At 35.0% G+C, this 10,385-nt stretch overlaps 1 protein-coding gene across 1 annotated transcript; it reads left to right on the top strand.

Annotated features, from left to right (window-relative positions):
* Positions 1-716: 716 nt before the first annotated feature.
* On the top strand, positions 717-10,035 carry LOC113333510 (non-structural maintenance of chromosomes element 4 homolog A-like). Its single transcript, XM_026579978.1, has 3 exons — positions 717-1,593; positions 8,648-8,733; positions 9,973-10,035. The coding sequence occupies exons 1-3, from the start codon at positions 717-719 to the stop codon at positions 10,033-10,035; spliced, it is 1,026 nt and encodes a 341-aa protein (XP_026435763.1).
* The last annotated feature ends 350 nt before the right edge of the window (positions 10,036-10,385 follow it).

Here is a 10,385-nt window from a genome sequence, read left to right as displayed (position 1 = left end):
GGTGGCGGCTGTGGTCAGAGATGGTCGGGGATGAATTTGATGGAAGGAGGTGAAATGAAGATTTGACAGAGGTTAGAGTCTGTTAAGCATCTGTTGGTTAAATCCAATAATAATGGGACCCCCTGCTAATCTCAATCCATGGATTAAGGCCTAAAAACCATGACACGTAATGGGGGAAAGGAGTGGGGAAGGGAGTGGGGGAAGTGTAGCACTTTCGAAACACGAAGGTTGGAGAGAAGTTGAGATTCGATATGAAGGTGTGGCGGTCCATTAAGAATGGTTGATTTCCAAAACAAAAATAATCAATTTCGAAAACAACAAATTTGAACCTAAACCCAGATGTGGACCATGTGGTTCAGATTCCAAAAAGTCTGCAAGGACCGTCCAAATGGACCACAAAAAAACCTTGCAGACTTGGGCATTTTAAATTGGATGGAGGAATAGGGAGGTGGAAAAGAGAGAGTTGAATAACATTAAAGTTTTAATAGAATAAGAGAAGAATAATCAATTTCTTATGCACATGTATAAGGTGTAAACCCTAGTTGATAAGGTGTAAACTCTAGTTAGTTATTTGAAGAATCTAATACGGTTAAACGTAGTAGTATAAAAGAGGAGCAGTATGTTTAGTAAGAAAAACAAAATTATAATAGGGATAAGCTAAATCAAAATCTAAGTCAAATTGCGTAGGAATCCGAAATAGATAGGATTGAAGTACAATGGTTACGGTCAAAAAAGATTTTTCTCTTCAGAGTTCTAGGACTGATGATTTCTGGTCAAAATTTCATAGTCTGCATAACCTGATTCAAGAGGAGAGTGAAAATATTGGTCTTTCTGATAAGTTCAGTCTAATTCTCGGGGAACTAGAACAACTGCATCAATTAGCTACGACTCCAAGACAACAGGTAATCGATGCTAAAGTTCTGTCGGATTTTGTTTGTAAACTATCTTTATCTATCAAGACTTTCAGGAACAAAACTAGTCCTACTGATTTCATAACGTGTATGCTTCACAAATACGGTGAAAAGAATAACTCAAATCAATCCAGATCATTGAAGTGGAAAGAAATTGGTAAAGATATATGTGATATATTCGGTCACGTGTCTTTATGTTCTATTACCATGGTTGTTGAACCAAATAAGAAGAGGATGGTTTCGAAGAAACGTATGAAATCCATAATGGAAGTTGACTATCCAGAAGATCTTGACGGCAGCGCATTAGTGGAGAAGACAGAAACTATTAAGAATATTCATACTATGTTTGAGGTTTTGAAGACGAGGAAGAAATCGGTTAAGTTCGAAAATGTTATTCTGAACAAAAATTCGTTTGGGCAGACAACAAAAAATTTATTTGCGCTTTCTTTTTTGGTAAGCATGGGTAGAGCTGAAATTAAAGGAGATGATGATGGTCATCTGGTGGTCTCGTTAAGAAATGCACCAAACTCAAATTTAATAAAATGCAGGGAAGTTCAGTGCAAGCATTTTATACATGTGCTTGGTTACGAGGACTGGAATATGATGAAAGATTTAGTTGGTGTTGGGGATGAGGTTATGCCACATCGCAACTCAGATAACATCGAAGGTGACCTCTCTGCTGGTAACTTTTTGAAACTAGAAAATGTGTAACTACAAGCATGGCTAAGTGAAAGGAGTTCAGGTAGTATCTATATAATTGGATTTCACTTCAATTTGTTGTTATATGGTGGTTTATTTTTGGGTTGTTTTTTTTTTTTGGGTTACTTGAGACGTGGCTTCTGTGGGTTTTTTTTTGGGTTTTTTTTTCTTCTTGCTTTTACCTTTGTCTTATTCTTAATAGCCAATTAAATTTTACATACAACATAAATAAGGGTATGTTTGACAAAAAAAACATCTTGAAACTACAACTCCCCTATATATTCTATTATATAAAGGGAACTACCCTTACTGTAGCTATGTGAAGCTGCAATTTTCATCTTCCAATTTTACCCTAGCTTCATTTCATTTTATATTAGATAAATATAAAGGGGTATTGATGTAAATTGACATTTTAAAGACCATTATTCCCTACTGAATCTTTGAATTGTTCTTTGGTCCTTCTAATTAGTTCTTCGGTTCTTCTGATTAATACTAATATCACCTTTTTTTATCAGATCACATCATTGAACGTTTTCTATATTTCAATTAATTAAATCAATGAACAATCAATCAGTACATAAATTCTTAGATGCATCAAATGATGGGTACTTGCTGATAGAACAAAAATATAATCTATGGTTATGTTATCATAAACTGATTCCTTAAGAAAGATACGAAGGGGATAAAATGCCATCACATAGATCGAAAGAGAAAGAACGATCAAGGCCAAAGCACAGGGAGAGAGGAAAAAGGAAGTGGAGGCATGTAGCAGATGGAGAAGAAACATGACTAATAAATTGGGTTTACCTGCTTCACTTTTTCACGACCAAATGGGCTCTAGCACGTGCAGAGCACGTGTGGGTGATCTTGTTTGTCTTAATGGAAACACAACTTATCAATCAAAATACAGGTGAGAACACAACTAATCACCCAATTTGGCCAAAATAGTTTTGTACTACTTGAAAATTTGGAATGGTGCAAATCGTGTCTAATATTGGTGGAAATTACGTTTTTCATTTTAAAGACTCATTAGATTTGTGCCCGTGCAATGCACCGGAAATATTTTATCATTTTAATTTGGGGTGCGCGCGGCTTCTCCCCGCCCTATGCTGCATTTTTAATTTGGTATGAGTGGGCTTCACCTATTCATTGGGAATCATTTCATCTTTTATGCTTTTAAATCATAAATAAAATTATCCCAAATTATGTATTTTTACTGTTTTCAAGAATAATTACTTTTACTAAGTTATTTTGTGTTTTTAGATAGTAGTAAAGCTTGGATGATGGCATCATATGGTGAAGGCACATTTATGCTTAGAATATTAAGTCTTTATTTAAACTCTTGTTCTATTGCTTTTTCCTGGAGCTTTATGCTCTTGTTTAGTTGTAATTCGTGTGCCTTTAATCTATTTAGGTTTGCCGTTCAACAAAAAACAATAATACTGTGTCAAAAAGTCTTCAAAAATGCTTCACGAACCGAGAAATAAAACTACACGAAAACCATATACTCGCATTGTCTCACTCGCATAGATCGGGAATTAAACAACGAGCAGTGCTATCCCACACGACTTTGCGGGATGGTTTCCTGCAAAGGAGGCTTCTTTGCTCGCATAGATCAGGAATTCAAGCATATTTATGTTTTCCTTTCTGACTGTTGTTTGTCTTTATTGGATATTAGTATTCATTCTTGCAAATATATAAATGTACCAGGCAATATTAGTCAATCAAGTAGACGTGAGATAATTGCGGTTCTGTGTAAAGTAGGAAACAAGAGTACATTACCTTTATGTTCAATCAGTGAAGGATCGCATAATTTGAACATTTACTTGGAGGAAAAGGAAGATGTTGTTGTCTTGGAGGTCGTGGGCGGGAGAAACGTACATCCGACTTATTTCTATTTTGGGCTTAATAGTGGATGTGGAACTTGTGGTTATTTTGATCCTTAATTTATGTCTCAGGATTTGTTTGTTATTTCTTAAAGGGAAATATATCCTTTCTGACGGGTTTTCGTCCACAAGGTGTTAACTTGCTGTTAACTTATCACAGTCCCACCATAAATCATTACTGTATATTTGTACGTTGGATTGTTTTCCTCCTTCAAGCTTTCGTCACCCTTAAAACACTCATCTCCAGAAGAGATCGAAACCCTAAAAGTTTCGGTATTGTTATAGATGTATTAATGTCGAATTTCAAATTTTAGGTAATTTGGCTTTCTTTTTTACTCGTTGTACTAAAAAGCCTTTTTTTTAATTTAGAGTTTCAAACCCTAAAGTGCTTTTACGAAAATCGTAGCAATACCAAACTAAGGGGCAGGGGTCTAAAATGGTACCGAGGGAGTATTATCATCGAATATTCTGCTTCCATTGTGAGGAAAGAACTACAAAGGATACCCATATTATGCCAAGTGCAAAACTTCATTTTCATCTATTGATTGGTATTAGCTAAAGTGCAACATTTCCTTTTCACCTGGTAACTTGTACATTGCAATGCACTTGCATTGTGTGGGAAGAACTATTTTTTATCACATGTATTTTTTTTAGACTCACCCCAAAAAAATGCAGACCCATGCTTACTAGTAGTGTTACTGTCCAACCTTTGTTCAAGTGTTTCAATTTAAGAATTGTTAAGTCTTGGTTATCACAAAATAATTAGTCCGAGTTAATCATCAGCCTCATTGTTGTATATAAGCTATAAATAAAAGTTTTACTATTTTGGCTAAACTCATATAAAGAGTGCCATGTGGATGATTTATTTTCTATGTATATTTTGTTTGAAAGCACAATACTCCCTCGATTCCACTTTAGATGATGTTTTTGGAGTTTTCATGCAGATTAAGAAATAGAGAGATATATGAATATTTTCCATCTATACCCCTTACGAAAAAGTCTTCAAACATTAATTGTTATTAGTGTATTAGAAAATAATAATTATAGTTCCAAGAATAAAAGTTAGGGTGTTACTGGTAGGTTGTGGAAAAATATAAAAACATTAATGGAGGAAGTATTTTGATACAAAAATTCTTAACAGACTCCCAAAAAAACCGAGAAACAAAACTGCCAGACACATAACCGGGACCCCCTGCTCTCCTTCGCGAGGTCCACCGGGACCCACCAGAAAAATTTGTGTCTGCCGGTTTTCCTGTAGTCTAAATTCTCGATCTGTTAAGAATTAATGATTTTGATATAACTTAACTACGCACCAGTCTAATCTCAAACCATAGGGTTTCAGAAAAGCAAAACATCATTGCTACTGAAATGACTCACTAAAAAAGAGTGGCTTAATGAAACGACTCATTAAAAATTACAGACTTCTCATTAAAATTCCTCTTGACTACAAGGGGTACCCCCTATTATGCCAAGTGTTAAATTCCATTTTCACCTATTAACTGGTATTTGTCAAAGTGCAAAATTCCCTTTTCACCTGGTAACTTGTACGCACTTCCATTGTGAGTCCTGGGTCCGTCCTAATAGTACCTCCGTCCCTATTTAGATGACCTAGTTAAAATTACTAGTAAATTTAGAAATAATTTATCTCTCAAACTATACAACGAATTTTCATAAACTTTGTATCATTGGAAATCATTTTAAAACACCTATCTAATGAATATAAATATGGCTATCAAATTTTACATATTTATTATAATAATACTAATCCATTACTCCACTTATTTATGGTGTAGGTCATCTAATTAGGGACGGAGGGAGTATATCTTCATATTAGACACAAACTGGTATTCCGCTGGCGCTAGACACAAAACATAGGGTCCCCCTATGTAAGACATGGGTTTTCCATAATATATCTTCAGAATTAGACACAAACAAAAGATAGGTGGACATAAAAAAGGGTCCCACTATGTAAGTCCTCATTAATGCAACAAATAAAAGAAAAAAAAAATACTGAAAAAACCTTTCAGTCTCTCTCTCCACACTTTGTACATACTACATCACCAAAAGAAGAGTCTTATCCCTACTCCCTAGAGGTCTATTCTAATTTCTACAGTTACGAAGGGTCTTGTCCTTAGCACCGAGATTAGAATCTATCCGAAATCTGGAACAATGAAGTGAACCCATCTAACATGAAATGTTCGCACGGATGGTACGATGCGTGCTTAGCACCGAGATTAGTATGTGCAGACATGGGCCAATGTTTTGTGTTAGTCGGCGCAGATCACGAGACAATGGTTCGGTGTGTGTAGCATTTTTGTTGATTAATTGGATACGCAATAAACCATGGCGTTTATATTATTGTGTACCCCAAAACCAGCTGTGATCAAAACAAACAGAATACCCTAATGCATATTAAAGTCTAGGAACTAGGTTCCCTTAGGAAATGTAACATACATTAATTTGTGCATGTGTTACCGCGAAAATTTAAAATGATGAATTTTGGACGGGAAGAAGCCTGACAGCACACTCTTTAACGTGTTGTCGCGTGATTAGAGAATGACGTTTCAGTCACTCTGAGTCCCAATAATCATGAATACTAACAATTCACAAACAAGAAATTCTCCCGTTGAACAATGACCCAAAATGAGTGAACTAGGAAACAGCTAACAAGACTTAGTCTAACAAAATAAAAAAAATATAAGATGTAGTGGCGAACGAGCATCAGCTGCAAACAACTTTCCCGGCTATTTAGGGTACCCAAAAAATAATAGACATATAGTGATATAGATGACACGACAACTCCTAAATAATAATGCTCTAGTATAAGATAAAGATCCTGACACTATGGCTTGTCGTGTCTTGTCATTTTGTTGCTATCGACAATTAAATATTATTGTACAATTACATTAAGGGGATTAGTTAGTAAGTAGTATTCTCCTACTCGTCTAGTAAAAGAAAAACAAATTAAGAGAAAGAGATAAAGCACGTGCAAAGCCCGTAAACTAGTAAATAAAAATACATCGGACAACCATGCGCCGACCAATACAAAAATTGTCAATCACTTAACTATTTACCGATCTGTACGGCTTACTACCTTCCCTTATTCTCCTGTTCCCCGATCAAAATCTCCAGAATAGGGGAAGGGAATAAGAGAGCACCCAAGCCGATATGACTTGTTTTTTTCCTATTTCAGAGATTTCTTCCCTCATTGGACACGGTCTTACTACCTATCCTAATCAAGATACTAAATTACCAATATTCCACATTAAGTTGATCTTGATTCTTGATAGAGTTGAAAATCATCAAGCTCTCTCACGTTCATGTTGTTGGTCTTCTGCGATTTTTTGAATAGCAACTTGTTTCTTCAATTTTGTTGTTGCTTTCTTTATTTTCTTAGAGGGTATGTTAGTGATCTGCTTAACTGATTTATTCTTCTGTTTTCTACAAGTACTCGTGCCTTTTCCTTTAACCATTTATTTCTCTATCTTCTCTGATGATTTTATATAATTTCTGATGATTTATGACTTTCCTTTAAAGATCCCCAGATTTATATACAGCTACGTGTATTAAAAAATATTAAACCGAGATTATGAGATTCACTTATTAATTACTAAAAATTCTCATCACCAACTAATATAGTAATTGATATTTGTAATTGGAGTTTAAATCAATTTAAACGATAATTAGGGTTTAAATTAGCTCCTAAAAATTTTCTTTTTTACTTCTTTTGTTTTCCTCGATCATGAACGTGAAAATCAGAGTTTCCACGATTTAATGATAATTAATGTGAAAGTCCTAGTTTTCATAATATGGTGATAACAGTAATTATCACATTGTTTGAACTTGTTGGAACTATTGTTTTTTGAAATTCCCAATTATCAAAAAATTTGGTTGTCAAAATTTAGTGATAATTATAAGTTTCCACCCCTTATAGTCAATTAAGTTTTGTGGAAATCACAATTATCAATTGGTCCTTGAAAATTCGAATTTTCATAACTTAGTGATAATCCTAATTTTCAATTGAAACATAACTAGAAAAAGATGGCCTAAAAATTAAGTGAAAACTAGATTTATTCTCGTGCTACACACCGGGCATTTTTCTTCTTTTAACTTGGTGTGCGTTGTGGTTTGCCCCATCCCGTGGCCGATGTATTTTTGATTTGGTGTGGGGAGCAAATACGTTAAATAGGTGGAAAATATGTGCCGATTTTATTTATTTTCCTTTTAATTTGGTGTGCGCGGGGCTTCATCCCGCCTCATGGCAATGCATTTTTGATTTGATGTGTGCAAGGTTTCGCCCGTGGTGATGCACGTTTGATTTGATGTGCGGCGGCTTCGCCCCTCTCCGTGACGATGTATTTTTCATTCGGTGTTACGGGAAAATACATTAAATAGACAGGGAGGGGATGTATGCATATTTTATCCAGAAAATGGGCTATATAGCCAAAATTGTGTGTTTCCTGGGCCATATGGACTTGTAAGCTTTCAGTCTGGGTCAAATGTCCAAAAGAATCTTTTGTGTGAAATGGACAAAACTACCCTGCCACGTCCACCTATACCTCGACACGTTCTTCTTCTTTCTTCAAAAAAACTAAAAAACGCCCTCATCTTCTCAAAAATTCCGCCACCCTCTACCAGAAACATCTCGTTCTCCATCTCCGCCATCACCACCGTGGAAAAATCAAAATCTCTCTTCAAAAAGATTTCATCACCACCACCAGCACCACCATCAATTATCTCCAAAACCCTTCTTCAACTGCTCTCCACCGAATCCATTGATTTCTTCCATCAATTTCACTGGTAAGTTTCTCGATCCTGATTATTTTTCATGATTTTATTACCAGAACTCATCAATTTGTCGATCCCATTCTCCAACATTTCCATAACCATCCACAGTCAACGTCTCTCATCATCAACAATAAGAATTTGGGGTCTTCTCAAATCGGTTTCTGTATCTTCTCATACCCACCATCAACGTCTCTCACCATCTAAAGTGAAAATCAACACTATCAGAAATCGGTTTCTCCATCTTCTGCTAACCCTAATTGAACAACTCTTTGTTTTCAATCGGATTTGGGGCTTATTCTGAATTATTAAATCTTTGTAATTTAGGGTTTTGGTTTTCAATTTCCTAACTTGGGTTTTCAACAGAGAAACTGTGTATTGAGGTTACTGTAGCTGGAAAGATTGCTTACATCTCTGAGGAGCTGTGTATTGGATGTGGTATCTGTGTCAAGGTACCACCTTTTTTGCCCTTTTTTTGTTCTGTTTCTTCCTTTCTTATTCAGTTGTCTAATTGGGTTGTGTTTTGTTTGTTTTGATGTTGGAATAGAAATGTCCATTTGAAGCTATTCAGATTAATTTTGTGATGAAACCAGTTATATCATGTTTTTAAATTGGGTTGTATTTGTTTTCACCCATATTTAAACTTGGATGAAACCAGTTACATCATGTTTTAAAAAAAATTTAATTGGTTTTCACCCATGTTTAGGCTTGGATGAAACCAGTTACGTCATGTTTTAAATTTGGTTTCATCGATATTTAGGCTGGGATGAAACCAGTTACATCATGTTTTAAATTGGGTTGTATTTGTTTTCACCCATATTAAGGCTGGATTGAAACCAGTTACATCATGTTTTAAATTTTTTTTAATCGGTTTTCACCCATGTTTAAATTAGATTTGGATGAAACCAGTTACATCCTGTTTTAAATTTGGTTTCATCGATATTTAGGCAGGGATGAAACCAGTTTCATCATGTTTTAAAAAATTTTGAATTTGTTTTCACCCTTGTTTAAACTAGGATGAAACCAGTTACATCCTGTTTTAAATTTGGTTAAATTTGGTTTCACTGATATTTAGGCTAGGATGAAACTAGTTTCGTTATGTTTTGCAATGTGTTGGATTTTGCAATGTGTTAAATTTTGTTTCACTGATAATGCAGTAACAATATAATCTCTTTTGACAATTACATAAGCCTTACTAATTTTCTTATTTTAAAAAGTATAGTCTCAACTTATACGAAGAAAAAGAACAGATAGATGGGAAAGTACATGCCATCCTATACTATTTCTTGACGTACACAGGTACATCCTGTGTTGATTACTGAAACTAAAGTTGGAATAATAGTCGCACCGTTGGATATAACCAGGTGCGTGATGTATTTATTGCTTAATGTATCTGATTACGTCTTGTGTTGATATTAAGAATGTTGTGCCGAAAACAATTATGCCAGTTGATGAATGGGGAGGAATTGACAATTGTGAGATTAGTATAGATTGTATTTAAATGAGTATTCTTTGTTTGGATTAATGAAAGAAATGCAACATCTGCTAAAGAGTGTTTCACTTATGTTAGAAATGAATACTATATAGGCCATCTCTTATTGTGAGTTAGAACAGAAATTTTAGTTGCACTTGCAAAATTAAGCAATTGTTGTTATTGTATCTGTCTAACATTGTTTATTTGAATGATGCAGGTACTGCTATTAGTTGCAGCTGCAGTTATTGGATCTGGTGGCAGTAATGTAGTTAATGGGTAGTGGTGTTGTTGTTTTGATGATAGAGAAACTGGTTCTAGTGAAGTGTCAGGTGGACTGGTTGGTATTGCAATGAAATGATGCAGGAGATGACATTACAGATGTGCAGGTGATGACAATTGTGGTTGGCATGAGGCAGAGATGAAGGATCTGTAATGTTTCACGCACTCTGTTTTTTGCTCTGTTTCACGCACTCTGTTTTTTGCTCTATTTTAATTCGTAAAACAGAGCAATTAAGTACTCTGTTTTTTTTACTCTGTTTTTATTTGATCTGCAATGAAATATTCTGTTTTTATTTGATTACTTTGTTCGTCTTCAGTCCAGTAGCTATTTGAAGAAGATAGGGACATATT

This window comes from Papaver somniferum, chromosome 1, assembly GCF_003573695.1.
Source record: "Papaver somniferum cultivar HN1 chromosome 1, ASM357369v1, whole genome shotgun sequence".
Taxonomy (NCBI): Eukaryota; Viridiplantae; Streptophyta; class Magnoliopsida; order Ranunculales; family Papaveraceae; genus Papaver; species Papaver somniferum.
Note: the sequence above shows the minus strand (reverse complement) of the source record. Positions and strands in the feature narration are given on the sequence as shown.

What these genes read in the sequence shown, in the direction of transcription:
- LOC113333510 (XM_026579978.1), top strand. Translation starts at nt 717, where the DNA reads ATGGTTACGGTCAAAAAAGATTTTTCTCTTCAGAGTTCTAGGACTGAT. An exon ending in CGAAGGTGACCTCTCTGCTG is followed by an intron (nt 1,594 to 8,647) that starts GTAACTTTTTGA and finishes GGTTTTCAACAG; the next exon opens with AGAAACTGTGTATTGAGGTT. An exon ending in GATGTGGTATCTGTGTCAAG is followed by an intron (nt 8,734 to 9,972) that starts GTACCACCTTTT and finishes TGAATGATGCAG; the next exon opens with GTACTGCTATTAGTTGCAGC.